Raw genomic sequence first — 20,829 nt, 5'->3', positions numbered from 1 at the left:
GGTCAATAACGAGGAGAAAGTTCATGAAAACACGGTGGGAATGACGTTTGTTTTGACCAAGTCTGAATCTACACTGCGGCAAAAGCATTTGAAGTGATCTGGAAAAATAGAGAGTTCTTGTAGGTGAAGGGCCAAATTCAAAGGGAGAACTACAATAATTTGTGAGCAAATAATAGTCTAAGAGAAACAGTTTATTTCCATCTCTGTAACCAACTAAATATTGCATTGAAAAGCCAAGACAGTTGTATACTGTAGATATCAACTACTTCAAAATCCTGACACAATGTGCTACTTTTACAGAGTAAAACAAGATATCATGAACATGACATGCACATAAATGATCAACAAGCTTTTTATGTACAAGTCAGTAATCTTCAATAAACAATAAACACAGTTAAAGATTTAAGGTACACATAAATCCTTTACTGACTCAGGAAAACCCTTTAAACATTTTCAGGTGCAGGTAGACTAGAACAAAAAGCCCTTCTTACAAATTAGTTTCTTACAGGCGTTCTTCTTCCTGGAGTAATACTGAATATGTCATTATCTTTTAAATTGTTTTATTATGCAAAATGAAGCAGAAATTTGATGAAACTCAGATGGATTCACCTGAGTTAATGGAATATGGGTTTAAGAGGGAACTAATTATCCCAGTTTAGCAGGCAGTGAATGTATTTCTTTTGCATGGCCTGATTTTAAATGTAAACATTAATGGCCTCCTTGATTAGCATAAGAATGGTGAGTTATTGTCCTGCTTACTATGCGTCCTGTTGGATATGCATCTGTGCAACTAAGCACACACACACACACGCAGACACCCCGCACACACACACACTTGGACCACAAGCTTTAATGCACTTATTGCCTGCTTTATCAACACACTATGCCATTTCTGTTATTGTTTTGCTAATTCAGAAAATTCATTTTGCCAATCAAATTACTGTTTAAAGAGCCAGTGACGTTATTGGAAGCTTTTTTTTCTTCTTCCTTTTTTTTGCGCTGTAACCAGGACAAAATCAAACAAGCAGGAAAAAAAAACAAGTTCCAACTTTTGAGGTGAAGGACAATAGTTAACACAAATACAAGTGAAGAGGCTGACTCTTTGAGATGCTGTTCCTTTGGTGTTTACACTCGCTTTGGGAGAGTGACAAACCAAGCAACTGTGTTTAAACAGAGAGGGAAAGGAAAGCATGACAAGAGAGGAGAGAAACTGAGTTGAAGAGCAGAAAAAAGAAGAAAAAGAACATGATGAAGAGAGTTAAAGGGCAGGTGAAGAAGGGGCGCTTTGACTTGAGGCCTCCTGGGGATGGTGACCTTATTTTAAATTCTGGGTGAGGGACGACACTTAGGCAACTGAGGAGCCCGTCTCCCTCCCACCTTCATCCACACATCTCAGATATACACACATCCACACTCATAATCAAACATGCCTTCATGGCTGAGTTCAGGAAAGGAGAGCTCCCCTGAAGTCCTGCAGCCCCCTAAAAGGCCAAGCGGCTGCCCCCGTTGTTTTGCGGAGCCACAGAATAGGATGCACACTTTAGACGTTCCTCCAGGGTTCAGTGATTACACTTCTGTCACAGGCATTAGTTTAGCATCATGCATCTGATGTGCAGTTTGCTTAGTGTGCTGCTTTGCTTGCTGCTTATGTTACATGTGAGATCTTAACCTTAGCAGTTTTGTTTAGAGGTTGAGAAATACATATTATGTTCATGAATGTCTCATTAGTTAGTTGCTTTTAGTGAAGCATTTAAACTGCTCTGTACCTTTAAACGTCGGAATTCTTTTTTTTTCTGAAACAAGAATTTGGAGTAAAAGTTTGAATTAACAATGAATTTTCTGTTACTCAGACAATTTAAGGCATAACCGTGATACATATATAAAACGTAAGCAAACATACCACTAAAATCTGGATACATGTTCCTAAGCAAATTGCAGAAAAAATTAAGATTTTTCTACCATTGAAGGATCCTGGTCTAATTGTGGCTGGAAACTGGACTATTCTTTTTTGGCAGAATTGGTGGATCTCGTTTAAATTGATTGGTTTGTTGTGAAACTGGACCCTTTAGGCAGCATAACCTGGCGTATCTGAAAGTTTTACTGTCATTGTCTACTGAGTTTGAAGAAGACAAGAGAATTTTGAAAATGGCTCAATTTGCATTTTTAAGACACAACACTGACTGTCAAGTAGGATGGTGGCATCATGCTGCGGGTCTGCTCCCAGTGGTCCATCCAAACAGGATGGACTAAAAAAGAAGCAGAGCTATTTTGAAATTCACCTTAAATCAAAAGCTTTATGGTTGAAACTTGAGCACAATTGGGTGTTCCACCAGAATGAGGATCCAGAAAGCACATCAGAACTTGTTGTGGAATACATAAAGCAGGTTGACAATAAGCCTCTGTAATGGCCCAGACCTCAACCCTATTGAAAATTTATGAACTATGCTTAAGCCGGGTCTGTGCCAGGAAACCAACCAGTTTAAATGAGCTCTATCATTTCTGATCAGAAGAGGGGTCAAATGTCGGGCCCGCATCATGCCAGGAGGTTCTTGATTGCTACAAAACCCGCTGGCCTTCTCTACCACCAAACATCAATGGGATATATGGAAATATTTAAACCTCTATGTCTAATATTTTTACTTTTGGAGAGGAAAGAAACTTGTTCACCAAATTCATCATTCTGTGAAGTTGTATGATGTATTTTCTAAGACTAAAAAAAAAAATAATGACTCAAATGCATTCGTAGAAACCTACTGATGCATTTCGTATTCATGAGCATGAGTGTATACTACCTTCACATAAACACAAAGACATCTTCAAACAAAGCTGCAATATAAAACTTATTCAAACAAGTTTAATATGTTAAAAATGTTAAAAGAAACCGCTACAAAAATGCAGCATAAAAAACCCTACCTAAAACAAGAGTTTTAAAGTACTAGCAGCAAAGTAATTGGTGCTAATGACTATTATATTCAAGTATCATTAGAATACATTACAGATACAGTACATTGCTAATGCTGATGCTAAATGCTGCAAGCAGGTGTGTCAGGTCAGTCTCAACCAAATAAACAAGGACTTTTAGGTGATGTAGAGCAGGAGTCACCAAACACATTGTACATGCTGAGAGATACTTCACGTTTACTAACCGATAACAAGAGCTACTAAATTGATAGACACACTTTATTTTTAATTACAACAAATAATGATTAATGACTTATCTCATTTTGGAACAGCTCTGCAGGCTACTCATATGGTCTTTGAGATTCAGACCTTCCTGCTTCATCTGAATTTAGCTGATGTTGGACCAAGCAAATCCCGAGCAACAAAGTTTTTTTGTGAGTGCATATTAAAATGTAAGCTGTTTAGGTTAATAATCTTTTTGGATCATATGTGTCAGGTCAGAGAAGCATATAAAATGTGCAGAAAAGTGCCTTGTTTTGAGGATAAAGTTTGGGAAGCAAGAAATGTAAAGAGGCGGAAAGAAAATATCCTCAACCAGTTTTAAGTTTATGAACTGTTCTCAAATTTCTGCAGAGATATTGGAGCTTATTAACTACTTAACTGTGTCTTCATGGACTCATTAGAAAACATGTAAGCACAACAGAATGACCAAAGATGCTTTTTTTCTTGCATCATCTTTAGACTGTGGTAAAAGTATAAATGAAAACAGATTTTAGATTATTGGATCCTACTTGGCCAGTAGACCTCCAACTGGATGTTTAAAAGCTGCAGAAAAAGTAGAGCACAAAGAGCAGAAGTAAACAAGAAGTTTAGTGTTGTAAAAGTATATACTTAGAATCTAACATTTTCTGGGTTTTAATTTTGTTTTTGATGTGCAGGATTTTTGGTCAACATGACTATATTGAAGGTTTAAAATAAAGTTGTATTGGAGGATTGTACTCAGATAAAGTACCTGTACATGGTTATCATTCACTTCTGGATTAGAGCGTTTGCAAATTTAACATCAAACTGATAACACTCTCATTATATAGAAAATAGTTTTGCCATTTCATCTCAGCAGTTATAGGCCTTAAAAGCATTTATATTTCTGAACCCCTGTTAATAAAACGTACAGTGGCAGTTTTACCTGATCTGTTTGATGCTATGAATAACATGCTCTCTATTGGAATAAGACAGGAATTTATGATCTTTTGTCATAATATGTCGGCGACAGTTATTGCATTACATCTATTTTGAGATTATGAGACTGTAAAAGATTGCAGTTCCTCTCCTTAATGCTTTAGATTAGCGAAAAGATTGCCTTTCATACTCTTAACTTTTTCACATTTTGTCATGTTGCAACAGTTCATACTTTTGATGAGTACACCTCTAAAGAGAACCAGTGATACAAACTAATTAGTCATTATAATGAATAGGTATCTGTTACTGGTGCCATTTGTACACTGCTAACTTGTGCAGCACCTTAAGAGCACTCTATGAAAATAATTTAATCAAAACTGCACTTTAAACATAGATTTGTAAATCAGTAATCATTTGCACACAAAAAGTTAGAATTATTTATGGAATATTTATTGAGTATTTTAATAATTAGTATGTGGCCTTTTGTGTCATACCCTGTGCTGGTGCTTCTTAATTAAGAAGTGTGGTGGTTGCCTGTGGGAGGAATCGAATAAGGTTTACTGTTTACATATAAATATTTGCTTACGTTTTGCTAAAGTCTATAAATCAGCGTGTCGGCATAAAATAGTTGCTTGAAGTTGCTCAGATATAATTACTCACCTGTCTTTTCTGTGTCCTCTCCAGGGGGTCCAGGTGAGGGCAAGGGATAAGACAGTGGGAATTTCTATAAATGTTTCTTTTTATTAATTTATTTATTTATTTATTGGTAATTTTATGATGGTGCTAAGGGGTAATTAAATTATAAATAGTAAATGGTAAAATGTCTAAAGTGGACCTTGCCTAATTACAGCTCAGCAGTTGCAAATTCACTTTTTTTTTTCATAAAATATATTAGAAATATTAAAAGGTGCAGCTTGGGAAGCTGGAATACCAGCAATGTTTAACTTTACAACGTGTTCTGGTGGCATTTGCTAAACAGCCAATCCAGGAGCGCACATATATATATACATATATACAGTATATACTGTATATATACAGTATACATTTCTCTGATTTTTATTTAAGTATTAAGTTTCATCCTAAACTTCACAATTATACACTTGTCTATGATTTCAAGTCATATAAAGCAATATATAGATGTAATATACTATGCTGAAATTGAATTTCCTTCTATATCCTAATTTTCTGCAACAGAATAAATTGAAAATACCCAACACAAGATTGCTTCTGGGTGGAATAAGATTAGCTATAGCCCAACAAAGGTTGACATTGCAATAAGTGACCTTATGTTACAAACAGACTTTGGTTTCCCAGTGGCAATATGGAGCACTCGCAGCTCTCTCAAAGGACTTTCACCTTTAGTTTTTCTCAGCAGTGGTTTCCTCATGTCCATCTTACTTGTCCTCAGTCCTTTGGCTCTGTTTTGACACAGATGCTGCAATTTAGCACAAAAAAGCATAAAAACATGCATCAGGAGCTGAATGGGCCTTTGAGTGCATCCACACTAACAAGGTCTAAGTGCCAAAGTGGTTAACTTTCCTCTCGAGTTTGCCCGCCTCTCGCTTTTCCCGCTTCGCTTTGGGTCATCTGCCTCCCCGTGAACAAACAAACCTGCTAGAGCCTTCTCTCTTATTATTTACTTCTTTTTTTTTTGTAATTTTTGTCCTTTTTCTCCTTTTGTTTTGCAAGTGTCTGCATCAGGCCAGACAAATGTGACAGATTTCCTCGTCATCAAAGAGGTTTTCCATTAATGGACCCTGACCTTGTCTGACTGCTTCACTTTTAAAAACCCTCTCTGCTACAAGACGTGGTTTTTTTTTCTTCACATCATTCCTTGACCCCTTATCCAAACACATCTTCACTCCAACTTTCCATCTCGCCTTGCCTCCTCAATGTAATCTCCTTTTTTTTCCCTCTTCTTCCATAAATTTTCTGCTCCTCTCACCTTACAAGAGCCCCCCTCAGTTGTTTGTGGGGGCTTGCCTGATAGCCATTAGTGTTACACCCTATTACATCAGTAATGACTGACTGTGAGCTCTAATTAGAGATGTGTTAGGGAGAGCTGACTTACCCCTCCTTCTCCTCCTTCTGCCTTTCTGCAAAGCTGTTACTCTGACTCCATCGCTGTGGCGACACCATTAGCACGGCACCTCTAAGAGTCGCAACTCCTGACTGTTAAAACCATTATGTTCGTTACAGACCAATCAGAGGGGAAGGTGTTATGGCTAATTGATAAGCTGAACAATGTGTAAAAATCTTGTCTCTAATTGCCCTGCGGGGAAAAAGAGAAAGCACCCAGGGAGAAAGAGACAGTGAGAGAATGGAGGGGAGAAAAAAAAAGGAGGAAGAGAGTATGAAAGCGACTGGCGTGCTAATTTCAAAATCTGATATTTTTCCACTTGAATAATTTAGGCTTACAATATGTCTTCATCCAAACATGCTGCAGGATTTTTTTTTCCACTCCCTCTTGAATAATGGGATGTTTCTTCTGGGTTTGTCATCTGTGATAAGATGATTATCTGAAAGGTCTGTGGCACATTGTGAAGAGAGTCTCGCCTTCTCCGCTGGAGTAGGTAATCCTGGGTAATAGCATTATGGACACAGTGTTTTCCTAAAGCCCATGATTATCCGCCGCTGTTTGCCACGGGATTGACACCGGCCTCCCTGGTCTCCCTCTTCTCCTCCTTTTCTCACTTTCTCTCCCTCGGTGTCACCCCATCTCTGACTCACCACTCCATCAAGCCCTCATGTGCTCCTCTCCTGCGAGAGAACAAGATGAAAATGGAGCGCACGGAGCAAACAAAAGAACAAACTGCTCGTAGACAAGAGTGCCCTGATTTGAATGACATGTTACGCTCTCTTGCAAAACAAAAAGCGCACTTTCGGTTTGGTGGTTTTAGGTTGCTGGGCTTCTCTAAACTGCATCAAATGCATTGCATTATTTACTAAACTATGTTTTGAAGTCTGGCATCATCTGTTCTGCATCTCCATCCATGCGACATAGCAATCTCTTCCTCTGTTCTCCAATAGTTAACCTTCTAAATCAATTGCCTTTATTGGTCTTGTAGGGTTTGGAGCACCGTGTTATGGTGATGAAGAGGGTGAGAGTGTGGCTGAGCTAAGACCTTTGCTTTTTAGACAACTGGCTCCCTCTTTCCCCGACCCTTTTAGACCTGAACTTGAGCTGATCTCCTTCTCTTCTCCCCCTCACTTACCTAACCCACCTTTACTTAGCCAAACCACTCTGTGTCAATCTTGTCATGTGGTATGTGTGGGGTTTCTTTTTTTTTTCTTTTTATGTAGCACGTCTTTCAAAAGTGGCAAAAGTAAGCTCTTGTGATTGAATGCAGAAGTTTTAGCTTTAATCTGGAGGCAGGCAGGTGTTCTTTTAGCAAGTGTGGATGGTAAAAGAGGAAAAAAGCTGGTTAACCACCTGCAGCAGGGTTATGTTGAATCAAAGGGCTATTTAAACACATCTGTACTTTGCAGAAGCTTTAAACTCTTCCATAACTTTACCCCTGACACCTCCATAGCTTTGTCCTTTTGTCTTCATGACGCTGTTTGTCCTTTAATGTTCTCTAACATAAACCCCTGAGGCCTTCATAGAACAACTGTAATTATACTGAGATTAAACCACACGCAGCTAGACGGGTAGACTCTCTTTCCAGCTGAATATCTGTTGCATTACATTTTATTTGCAGGTATCAACGAAAAGTGTGCTGATACCAATCTTTTCAGACTTTCTATTTGTAAAACATGTGGTCGTTACTTTCCACTTAATGTCTATTTACTGCCTTCAATTGATTAGGTGGCTTCCCTCAATGAAAGTTTGTTGACCAGACACAGTGAAGACTGCACTCCCCTTCACTTAAACAGTCTGAAACTGTGGTTGAAACGTGATAGGACGTCCACTTAAATATGTCTGCGGATGTGAACATGTTGTAAAACAGTTGGGGTTGAACAAATGGGCGGATCAAGCCTGATTTTAGCGACTGGTTTTGCGCTCAGTTTGGATGGGACTTAATGACCAAAAAAGTCATTTTTCTCTAGGTTAGACAAATAATCGTCTAACCTTAAATAGCCTTAATATCCAAGCATGTGTTGTGTTTGGATCCTTTATTTTTAACATATTTTTCTGGCAAACACAGGGAGTGGCCAACCTTATATAGTCATAAAAAAAGAAGAAGTCCAGTTTTGAGTAGATCAGTTGCACTGGGTTTTATTTTAGAATATTATAGTGAAAATAGGTGAATGCAAATGCTTTCAACACTTTTTAGATAATCATCTCTAAAACTTGTTGAAAACTAATTTCCATCTTCTTTCCTCCTCATAAGTATGTGCTATTTTGTGTTGGTCTATCCAAAAGGCTGCAACATGTATGGAAATCATGCAATGGGGATGCAGCATGCGTTTATTATATTTAGTCTTCTCCTTTAACATGTTTCATCAGACCTCTGCTCTTGATGAGACTACATGCAAAAGGTAAAATATAAAGATATTATTGACATGCGGGAATACTTGTAATATATTGGGCAACCTTAATTGAATGCAAGACAATTTTGAGATGTATATATATTATCAGTATGAAGACTTTGTGATTATTTTTGGAACACTTTGAAGACATTGTCCACATAAATTATCAAGAAGTGCTCGTGTTGTCACCTTTTTATAGTCCTATTTTCTTGGTACTGTTTCCTGAAAAGTTAAACAAAACTCAAGTGCCAAGCACGTGGATGTTTTAGGCACTAAATGCACCTGCCAGCTACAGGTGCTACAAGTCAGGGGGGCGGAGGTTTGTCAGCTGTGGCAGGAGCGGGGCCGCGGGAAGCCGCAGCAACAGGCGAGGAGCATCCTGCGGGACTCATTAACAAAGCAGACCCTTCTCGACCGCGGTCTCTGCTCCCATGTTTGCACAACAAGCATGCAAAGATGTAGTCTGAGAATAAATTAATCTTTGAGGTACTCAATACGAGTAGTAAATTAAACAGTGGGGGAAAGGCTCGGCCTCATCACAAAACGGTGAACCTGCGTTTAATTAGGAATCCTTTATTTAACCCAGTTGTGTTTGTTGCTGTAGAACGTGTGCTGGGTGTGCGTGGGCGTGTGTGTGTGTTGGGGAGGGGACGGGGGGTGCGGGTGTGAGTGTGTTTCTCCACCTTGATGCTGTAAGAACCACGTGCGTTAAGTCTGCGCAGGTCCATATATATGTGTGTGGACTGAATTGGATGCTTTGCACCTCACGGTTTGAAGCAATATTAATGATTCCATCATATTGTTGAAAACAGTGAAGGTCTTGTGTGTGTATAAATATATTTTTATATATAAAAACACTGCCTCCATAAGTCGATACCCCTCCTCCCCACTTCTTTTTGCATCCTTTTCTGCTTCGGTCTCAGTAATGGGAGTCAGTATCCAGGAAGAGGTGAAAGGGGTGGAGGTGGGTGGGGGGAGTGTGGGGCTCCTCGCCAAGTCCTCGCCCCTCCTCCCCGGAATGCGCCACAGCTGCCTTTCAGAACCCCGCCGCTCCAGCCCATTCATACTGGAGCCCCCCCACCCCACTCCCCTCTACCCCATCAAAAAAAAAAAAAAGTGGCTATTTATTAGAATACTTGTTTTGTATTGTTCTGCGCTGCACAAAAGACGTTCATTATGTTAGAAGCAAGCCCCGTTTGCAGAGGGAAACAATAACTTGGAATTGTCTGTTGTTGTTTTGTTTTTTTTAAACGGAGTATAATAAATGTCATTTCTTCTTGTGTCGGCCCCTCAGTGTGTGTTGAGTAGTGGGTTTGGGCACCGGGCATGGATGGCCTTGGCACTCAAACGGCAGGGACTGTGGTGGGGAGTGTGGTGGTCTTTGCACGGAGCTTTGGATTGTAGGGTTTAGGAGTGTGGATGGGAGAAATCATGCCCACTCTGTCTGGAGCAGAAGCGACGAGGGGAACATGCGTAAGTTTGCACACAACAGTTACACAGGCGAGGGAGACGATTTTCAGTTTAACTTGTTTATTTTTGTTTGTGTGTGGGAAGGGAGGAGAGGGGGGCGTGGTGTGTGTGTGTGTGTGTGTGGCTGAAATCTGTTTGTGTTGAACGCAACTGTTGATCATTTCTTTTATTTCGGCGCGTCTGTTTTCTTGTGCGTGTGCGCTCAGTGCAGATATCCTGTCTGTTGCACCTGCAGGCTGCGGTTTTATTTTAGAGCCAGCGAGCCCCTCGGGGGGGTTGGCTGCGTGAGAGCGCGTAGGTCTGCGCTTTCTACCGGTTGCGCTCTAATCGGGAAAAGAAGAAAAAGACGTGTAGCAGTCTTTAGTTAGTTTTAATGGATTAATTTAACGTGATTATTTTCCCTCGTCGGTTGGTGACTCTTGAACTGACGTGTTGCGCGTAGGTTGAGTGGGGGGAGGTTCTGATCAAAACATCTTTAGATTTAAATTTACACGCAAAAGGACGCGCCTTTGTCTCTCTAGTTCGGTTAGGTGATCACCAGATGATCCGCTGCCTTTTTTTTTTTTTTTTTACCCTCCCCGTCCAATTCCACTCGAGACTCCTTGCGCACAATCAAAACCTTTCCGTGGTCAACGTGACTGGGAGAAAAAAAAATCCTTGCACAGGTGAACAGCTTTAAAAAAATAAAAATAAAGTAAAGAAAAAAAGAAAAAGATTAAAGGAGTCGACTAGGGTTAAACTGTGGGAGAAGGCATCAATCACGCGGTGGCCGCTGCGCCCCTATAAGCGCAAAGACGCGTGAGGGTTTTATGCATTCACTAAGCATTCTCTTATATTTGCGGATAGTGGGGGCAGCATGTGTACGTGTGTGTGTGTTTGTTGGGTGGAGGGGTCGTGTGTTGGATAACCGCTTTGACCCCCTGGCCCCAGTCGTGCACAGTCATGACGGCGCTCACACATTCTCTTCCAGAAGCAGGGGCCACAAAGGAGCGTGGATATTTGAAAAGGAGGTTTGTTAAGAGAGGAACTGAAGAAGAAGAGGGGAGGAGAGGAGGGGAAGGGGGGGCAGAGAAAGTAAACAGGGGGCCACCGGGGTCCTAGTGTCGGTGTAAAAGGCTAATCCTCCATGTACAACTCCCAAATCCTCTCTCAGCATGGAGAATAAAGAGCAGTATTAATCATTGCATTCATGTGACTTCATGATTGCACCCAGGAGATTAAAAGAATATTTTTTATAATTGATTTTTTTTCCCACCATTTTACTTTTAAGCATGTTGCGAAAGGATGATGTAGCCTTTGTTTAAATTGATTCAACCCAATAAAAACTTGAAATAGGAAAAAGTAATACTCTTTACATTCGAAATTGAAACGTAGATCTATTCCATATTCACAGCTATTGTTGAACATGTGTGATTCTTTTGATAACTTTTCATCTACAGTCTGTGAGGGAGTATATAAAATACAAATAGCCTACAACATAAATTATTAAAGCATCAACGAAATAGTTCTTAAAAATCACTAAATGATTATTTAAAATAATAATTTAAAAAACATATTCGAACAGTTTTAAATACAACAACGTCAAACATTTTCTTGCTGTTTATTTCATATTAATAACTCAAAAAATTAATACAATTTAAAAAAAATTCTTCCCCCTCCATTGCTTCACTCTCACTCCGTGTTTTCTGTGAGCTGTTTTGGCTCTCACCTCATTGTTACATTATCAGCTTCCTCAGGCCTGAAGCCACAGACGCTGGAAGCGTTCACTGAGCGCTGTGGCATCCCCGTTAACCCCATTACCAGAAGACCCGCGGATCGGTCTGCGTGATCCCGCTCCCTCCGGCCCCTCAACAGAGAGCAGCATCACGCTAAACTCTAATTATTTATTTTTTATTTTTTTTTTAAAAAAGAGAGAGTTGAGGGAGGAAAACACAGCGAATGAAGATAGAAATGATTAAATCGTTAGTCTCACCACGGGAAGTGGTATTTCGTTTTCCCTTTCAATTAGAGGCTGATTGGGCTTTTCAGAGGAGGTCAGCTGTGAAATCTGGATTATGTACGCGCGCACTCCAAGACGCGTAAACTGCTCCTCTCTGCTGCATGGTCTGCCATCGGGCTGTATACTTCAATGGAATCCTAAGTGAGAGCCATTATACGTTTTACGCAAGAAAAAAAAAAAGTAGGCTGTTACTGTTAAACGTTTGCAGAACCACCATCACCAGCAGACGGCGATACCTGCGCTCTGCCCCTTCCCCCGAAGCCTCACCTCATTAAACGGCTTTCCCTCTTTATGAACCTCTCCTCTTGGAACATTTACTTTGCTTTCTTTACAAAATCGCTTTCATATCATTTCCTGCTCCGAGTGCGTACATTTCCCTCCCTGACACATGTTATTACTGCATACCTTAATTATATACCTGGAAGGACAGGAGAGGGAGGCAGAGAGAGAGAGAAGAGGAAAAATGCACCGTGAACTGTAAATTGGTTTTGGAGCGCTGGTTCATATGAGATCGTATGAAGGAGTGTTATTCCACTGGATGTGTGCGTACAGAAGAAGCAGTTTAGATGCGCATTGATTGGGATGCCCTACTTTTATGCAACATATGGAGAAAATTTGACCTTAAAAAAGTAATCGAGAGTTGTGTGCTTTAAACGTTTTAAGCTGAAACAAGTGTAGCTATCTTTATGTATTTGTTTATTTGATATGCTTTTAGTTTTTGTCCTTAACTGTCCAACAGCCTGTCACTCACTGCTGGACCTTGCCTCAAATGAAACAAGGAGTACCAGTACTTTTAAAAATTATGGACAACACACACAAAAAGTGTTTTTTCATTCCAGTATGTCAAATCAGCTGATGTTTTGTATGTAAATGCTTGGGAAAAAACGTGACATTAGTTTATAAAAGTTCTAAATGTAACCCTTCTTTAATCTTTTTGATGGTTCCCCTAAAATGTTCTTAGGGCTTTGATTTTTATTTGTGAGCCCCCACAGCCCTCACTTCCAATAAACCCACCAACATGACCTTTTTGGAGATCCCCTGGCCTGGAAGACCTGCAGAAAGTCTTAAGTGTGTAATAGTTTTTATGAATATCCTTTTAGGAAATAAGGACAAGTCAAGAAGTTCTACCTATTTATTTATTTAGGTATTTATTTATTTATGCTTTTTTTCTGCGATGATTGCAATAGATTTTTAATATGCTACCCAGGGGTGTCCCAGAAAGATTTGGGACCAAGGGAAAGGGTGGTGGTGGCCGTGGTTTGATTCTCTGAAAAACAATAGGCATGCACCGTTCAAGACAGAAATTTCAGGGGTTTTATGATGTTTTTAGGACTATGCATTGAAGGACTTACAGAAAAAATCTTGAATGACTAAACAACTAAATAAATAACTGAAATACAATATCTTACTTGAACATCTATTTATTTTTACAATGAGCTGTAAAAGAAATATAAACAAATCCAATAATTTCGAAAAATACACTTTTCAAGTATTGACATACAGTATGTACTCTTCTATCTGGAATTGAGGTGGTCAGCAAATTTTTGAAGGCGGTTGGCACCCAAACATACCATCCATCCACTCCTTTAAGAAACTTTGCTGAGGCTCCTCTGCTAAGATGTCATAAATCTTCCTTAAACATGATAGAGATATCTGACTCACTGCTATCACTGACAGAACCCACCAACACTGCAAACTAATCTCAGTTATTTTTGTTGCTGAAGTCTCTGAGAGACTGTTTGAAAATGTTCAAATGCCTCGTGCTATTTGCGGGATTGATCCTCCTCCTCCTCCTCTTCCTCCTCCTCCTCCTCTTCCTCCGTGCTCCTCTAAAGTCACCTGACCAAACGCCATGCAAATCACTATGTTGCTGCAGCCCCATTGGCCGCTTGTGGCTCATTTAACCGCTGTCAGTGCGCATCACATGGCCGCCGCTTTAACCAACTTCTCCAACTCCAACAGGGAAAGTGGCTCGAACGCGCATTCTGTCACATTTGGATGAGAAGCGACCCCAAGACCGAAGGCTGAGTGAAATACTGCGTGGAGAATATTTTTTATAAATACATTTATGCCTTCTCGGATTAATTTTCATCTCCAGTTTGTTTCATTAAGGGGTGAGAATAATAATATTCTGACTCGGTCATCTTCGGCGCACCCCGTATCAACTTGTGCGCGCCTGACCTGATCTTCAAACAGACTTTTGTTTTGTTTTTTTCTCTGTTGGTGGTGAAGTTTAAAACCAGGGTGAATGTATAGCATGATGATGGAGACTGACCTTCATTCCCCCGGCCCCCAAACGAACACGAGCACGGGGCCAACGGGGCCGAACGGCGGCTCCAAAGCGAGCCAGGAGCGCGTGAAGAGACCCATGAACGCTTTCATGGTGTGGTCGCGGGGCCAGAGGAGGAAGATGGCGCAGGAGAACCCCAAGATGCACAATTCGGAGATCAGCAAGCGCTTGGGCGCCGAGTGGAAGGTGATGTCCGAGGCGGAGAAGCGTCCCTTCATCGACGAGGCGAAGCGGCTGCGAGCCATGCACATGAAGGAGCATCCGGATTACAAGTACCGGCCGCGGCGAAAGACGAAGACGCTGCTGAAGAAGGACAAATACTCACTGGCCGGCGGGCTGCTTTCCGGGCCCGGCGGCGGCGGTGGTGTCGGTTTAAGCGTCGGCATGAGCTCATCCGGGGTCGGACAGAGGTTAGAGAGCCCCGGGGGTCACGGAGGCTCCGCCGGCTCCGGCTACGCGCACATGAACGGCTGGGCGAACGGCGCGTACTCGGGGCAGGTGGCCGCAGCCGCCGCGGCCGCTGCGATGATGCAGGAGGCGCAGCTCGCCTACAGCCAGCACCCCGGCAGCGGGGCACACCACCACCACCACTCGCACCACCACCACTCCCACAACCCGCAGCCCATGCACCGCTACGACATGACGGCCCTGCAGTACAGCCCCATCTCGAACTCTCAGAGCTACATGAACGCCTCGCCGTCCAGCTACGGCGGGATCACCTACACGCAGCACCAGGGCTCCGGCGTCTCCTCCTCGGCTGCCATGGGAACGCTGGGGTCGCTGGTGAAGTCGGAACCGAGCGTGAGTCCACCCGTCAGCGGCACGCACTCTCGGGGTCCCTGCCCTGGAGACTTGAGGGAGATGATAAGCATGTATTTACCGACCGGGGAGCCGGGGGACCCGTCCATGCAGAGCAGACTGCACGCCTTGCCGCAGCATTACCAGAGCGCCGCGGCTGGAGTGAACGGGACGGTCCCTCTGACGCACATTTAGAACTGACAGAAAATACCTGCAAACTGCGACTGAACACATAACCAAATATTTACCTCTTTTCTAAAAGTAACCCCGCTCCCCAGAGCTCCATGCATTTTGTACAGAATGTTTATGATATTGTAAATGAATGAGTAAATAATATTTCATCTCGGCTGTTCTCCCAAGCGGAAATATATAACGAATAAGACGCTGAGAAATTAGTTATTGTGCTACCATCTGTTTGCTCATCACTTCACACTCTTATTTAATGGGGGGAGGGGGGGGTGCGCCAGGTTCACGTGCATGGGGGGGGTACAAAGGGGGATTCTTTATTTGCTTCAGCTCTCACATTATTATTATTATTATTATTATTATTATTATTATTATTATTAATATTATTTTTCAATTAAGCCATTGTAAGTTATTTAAAAGTGAGAAAACATGTCAAAGTCATGAGAAAGTGCTTTAAAAGATATGGAGAAGAACTCACATTCCTTAAATATTTGTGTTAATTTGCAGAAGCCTGTGTCTTAATTCCTTGGAGGTCATCTCTTTTTATTGTAACATTCTAATTAATGTAAATTGTGAATAACTTTAATATTTCCACAGAAAGACGGGCAACCCGCTGTTGTAATTTAAGCGCTTTTCTGCAGGTGAAAAGCCCCTGATATTGCAATGAAGAAGAATTGAATAAATTTCACAAGGTGTTGCTTTGATTCCTAAAAGGGCGGTCTTAGATTGATTATTTTTTCCACGTTTTCTGACAAAATAACACATTCTAGTTGAGTGAAGAAAAAACATTTCTTTTCACGTTGCTTCCCCCACCTTGAGACCATTTATTTCTGCGAGTTATTCTTTAAACGAGAAGTTTTTTAAATGTTTTTTTGTCATTGAGGTTCACTTTAATCAAAAATGTTTTATAAAAAAAAGGAGACATTCCCAGTCTTCTATTTCACAAAAATTTCAGGTATGTGTAGATTATAATCTATTATATTTTAATAGATTAAAATATATATATTACCTTAAACTGAGACTAATACTATTGTTCTCTTGAAATTGTGCATGCTGATTTATGAAATAATTTCATATAGAGTGCAAGAAGGCCTTTGATAACCACCTGTTAATTTTCCTAACGTTTCACGTTGGGGTTTTTATTATTGTATTTTTGTATTATTAACTTGTACTTTGATTATTTTTTTTGTTGCCCCCACTTAAAAGCCAAACAACTTGAGTCTTTTATTCCAGTTTAATTATTATAAATTCTCCCTTAATTCAAGAGGATTTTTTTTTTCTCTCAGGAATTACAGATTTCTTCCAACCTTCCTTCCTTTCCTTTTATTTTGTCAACGCCGGTTTTGAAACGTGCTCTTCAAAATATTTGAAAACATGTCGAAAATTTGTTGCATTTTTAAAATTATTAGCTTTTGGGAAACTATTCGGGTCATTCGTTTGGAAATCAGACAGGCAGAAAGTCTGACATTCCCGGTGAAATTGATGCCTTGAGTTGCATTTTTCCCCCCCACAATGTTTTGAATTTAAACTCAGTTTTAGAAGGTATTTTTTCTAGCCATTTAATTTTAAGCCACATTGCAATTTACTGCCACAAACATTTTATGTTGATTTGCACTTTTTAGAAGTCATAATTGTGAAACTTTTCTGTAAACAAGGCCGATGCGTAATTTCTATTCACTGTTTGCTTCCACGCAACAACACAGTCCACCGTACAGAAACATCTTCAAATAGTTTAAAAACTGATATTTTTGTTATTTTATCATTAACAAAAAAAAAATACATGATTTCTTTCATCTTTATTGCATCCTGGGATTTTCAGATGTTGTAATCCGTTTAGAGAGTTTTCTCTGTGTTTTCCCTCTTGACACTTGATAGCCTTAAGTCGGTAGAGGAAAGTAAAGAGCTTAAGGCGCAGCAATCATGTAACCAAAACAAGAAACGTGGGAGTCAATGGAAATAACACTCCGACGCACATGTTCCAGATTTTTAAAACTTGATGGCGCAAAAACACAAACTAATCACAAAGGTGCTCGTCGTTGCGCACGGTGAAGGAAAACTACAGATGTTGTTGAATCAACCACTTTTTTTTATTTCACAGAAGAGTGATTCTTTAGAGGATCCTCGCAGAAATTATCCAACGTGTTTGTGTAAACTGGAAAATGTCATTTTGAAGTTTCAATCCACTTAAAAGTAATTTAACATTAACATGACAATTAGAGATGACTTCATTTCTGACAGCATGCTCGGTTTTTGATTGCCATAGGCCTCGTTTCATGATAGCGACTAATATCCATGCACACGCAAATAAGGGGGGAGGTGGGAATTTATGCCTACTTATGAATTTTAAAAATCAATTCTCAAATACATAGTTAAAGGGCCTATTTCACACTGATGAAGACTCGAGTGGCGCGTCGATTAAACCTGTTAGGCCTCGCAGTAAAGCGTGTTAAACGTCTGGATGCGCGTTAATCTGCTGGAGTAAATCTAAGAGGAACAATGGAGACTTTAAATTCCAAAGCGCAACAAATAAAAAGTGCATCTATGGATGGATCTCTGCGCACCGCGGGGCGAAGGAGGGCCTTCGCCTCTGTTCCCTCTCTTATCTGCTGATGTGAGGAGATGCGGATTAGACCCTGAAAGCTCCGGGAGGCGGAGCCCGTCACGGCGCATCGCCAGGTTAAAAGAGGCGCGTTCTGGCAAATTTAACCCGCATAAATTACACCTTGAGGTGCAAAGAGGGCTGAGTGCAGGGCGCAACGTATATACAGGGGGATTCAGTTCGTGGCAGAACCGGTTTCCTGCTTGCGAGCGCGCGCGAATTCGTGCATGTGCACGTCCGTGCGCATGCTTTCAGCTGGCCGGCCAATAAATCTCTCCTCCGCGCGTTGCTCTTATCTTGTAGCCACCGATATATTCCGCGCTATGAGGCCATCAGCAGCGGCGCACAATCGGTTGTTCGCAAAGCCCCGATCCCTTGCACTCCCTGTCCTAAATGGGGATAATTAGCGTCACTTTATCACGCCTCTGCATATTTTCTCCGCGTCTCCCCCCTCTTTTCCCAAAAAAAAAAAGAGAAAAAAATTACCAGGCAGCCTGCTCTCTGTCACAGAAGATTATGGAGACAGATTGCACAGAGCGAATGTGCCGGGCGAGATTAGCGCGGAATAGAGAAAGCAGCTGGGCCAATGGATTCCTCGGAAGGGCCTTATCGTGCTATTACACGTTGACATGTTTAACAATCTTGCTGCCTCTTAATCCTGTAGTGCTTGCTCTATCTACCCACAGCTACCGCGCTGCACGCCGGCGCGCAGACCTAATGCACCGAGACGCAACACAAATACGGTGAAAGTTAAGGAAAAATTGCCTTATTTTCCAACTTTGACCGACTGCATACACTGAGTGCTGTTTCATTCTCCCTTTTTTCAGTTTTATGATTTCTCCGGTGTTGCAATTGAGTCTTTGCATAAGTTAGAAAATTGAGGTGAGACTTTCCTGTTTCATGAGTTATCCTAAATCACTGTTTGATAATAACACCAAATTTAATTAAACGAGTTGTGAATGCGCAATTTTGGTGATTAAAACAAGTGTCAGGAACTAGCTGTCTCTCTTGGAGGTTTATTGAGTTCTTCATTTTTACTGATAAAACAAGCTGTGAAATCCAGATATTTTATGTGAGTAAATTTTAATCCGTCAACTGGACTAGAAATTAGCAAAATTTAAACATATCTTTATTATGTACTCAACAACATTTGTTAAATTCTGTCTCATTAATAGGATAATTTAGCTCATCTGGTTTGTCCTCTCCCAGTAAAAAGCATCAGGAAATGAAAATATGTTTAACATTAAGTGATAAACTTTTTAAACCCATAATGGTTGCATGTAAACCTTTTCCCAACAACTACAGTTAAAAGGTGCTGCCCATTGGCAAGACTCCTTCAGTGTCAAAAAGTTCAAAAAGCATCAGAACAACTGTAAAACAAGAAAGACAAACACAAAGATCCACAATTTAGGATGATTTATTGGCTTCTGTAAAGATTTATGCCATATTCCAACAAGGATGGCGAAGCATTTTCCTTTAGTCTAGCTTTTTCCATCCAACTCTGACAGAGGAAGCATTCGGGCTGCAAGCAGTTTGGTCTCTTATATGTTTGAGCCAAAATATGGCTTTGAATATCTGTGAGGCGTGATGGATGCTAAGGAAAGGACCTAAAAATTTTTCTTTCAACTAATAGCCACACATCTTCACATCTCAAAAACACAAAGTTTGGCAACTGCTCAAATGCCAGCACAGTTGTTGCTAAGATCCTCTGTTCTATGCATTAACTCTAAAGTGTATCAATAGTTTAGTGCTCACTACCCTGCACTTGCTCCCTGTGTTGAAATTAAACATATACCTTGGATCATCATCCACATGCAGTCGTGTTGCACTTAGCCGGATCCATCGGCAGTCGGTCTCTTTGGTGATCATTCTTGGTAGCTGTGGAGGATGAACTGGTTGTTTTGCACATCCTTGGTCGGATTGTATAGTTGGGACTTGAAGATAAAATCTTTCCCTTCCAGTCTGCCATGGTCCTCTGCATAAACTGCAGTGCTTTTTGTCGCTGAATTACTTGGAGAAACAATAGTGGTTCAGAGTGTTTTCGTCAGAATGCAGAATAAACTCCTTCAGGAACAAATGTGAAATAAAAATGTAGAATAAACCAAAAATATTGGCACTTTGAGCACATTAGCCATGGATAACTGTACGCAGCTATATGGGTTAAAGACCAATATTATTTCTCCTAGTCTGTGCATTGATTGCAGAAGAAGTCATTTTGTTGCAACAAAACTAGCAACATAAACTTACCATGACATTTTACATTATAGAGGGTGAACTATGTGTAGGTGGCTCTGACTGATTTTCTTGCTTGTTGAAAGTCTTTTAGCACAAAAAACTTTCTGAAGCCCTGGTCTTAAGGCAGTCCTCCACTTTTTCTAAGCAGATAGTTATGAATTAATAAAACAACCCATATCATCCTCTCATGCTTTCTGTTCTCTGTTGGATTACAAAAATCCAGTAGCTAATGTTATCAGAAAACTGCATTTAAAACTTGAACTCTCAGTTATAATTCTAACAATTGCAATGGTTAATATTAAACCCCCTTCAAAATTTCTTTTAAGAGCTTACACACATTCATGACAGTCACATCCCGGGCGCACCGTGCCTCCCTCCCTGTCCCGTCCCCTCCTGCCAGGCCGTGCACCGGGGCCTGTGTGGGAGTGATTGTGGAGCACCACTGTTGGAATTTGGCAGCGTCCGTGGGTTGGAGAGTCGCCCCACGCTGAGTCCCATTCAGCGACCATGCAGCGCACTGTGAGGTTGGGAAGTTTCAGTCAGCCGTGTACAACTCAATGGTCCCCACAAAGGCGATTACAAGCCCCAGCGCATTCCTGTAGAGATGTGGGAGCGGCGCAGGTGCGAGGAGGAGTGGAGAATGGGGTCTGGTACAAGGGGGGTAACCCGACAGAGCCGTGATGAAAACGGGACAGTGTT

The 20,829-nt window shown here is 41.1% G+C and overlaps 1 protein-coding gene across 2 annotated transcripts in view; it reads left to right on the top strand.

Moving 5' to 3' along the window:
- sox1a (SRY-box transcription factor 1a) overlaps window positions 1-20,829 on the top strand; it is a 104,221-nt gene that overhangs the window by 74,889 nt on the left and 8,503 nt on the right. Inside the window, exon 1 of one of the 2 annotated variants that reach the window (XM_032568264.1) lies at window positions 13,834-15,113. The exons of the other annotated variant lie outside the window; for it this stretch is intronic. Within the exon in view, the coding sequence (XP_032424155.1) occupies window positions 14,271-15,113 (843 nt within the window). The 5' untranslated portion in view covers window positions 13,834-14,270. Of the gene's footprint in view, window positions 1-13,833; window positions 15,114-20,829 lie in introns of those variants that run through there. 2 annotated transcript variants of the gene reach the window in all.

Source organism: Xiphophorus hellerii, chromosome 7, assembly GCF_003331165.1.
Source record: "Xiphophorus hellerii strain 12219 chromosome 7, Xiphophorus_hellerii-4.1, whole genome shotgun sequence".
Lineage (NCBI taxonomy): Eukaryota > Metazoa > Chordata > Actinopteri > Cyprinodontiformes > Poeciliidae > Xiphophorus > Xiphophorus hellerii.
Note: the sequence above shows the minus strand (reverse complement) of the source record. Positions and strands in the feature narration are given on the sequence as shown.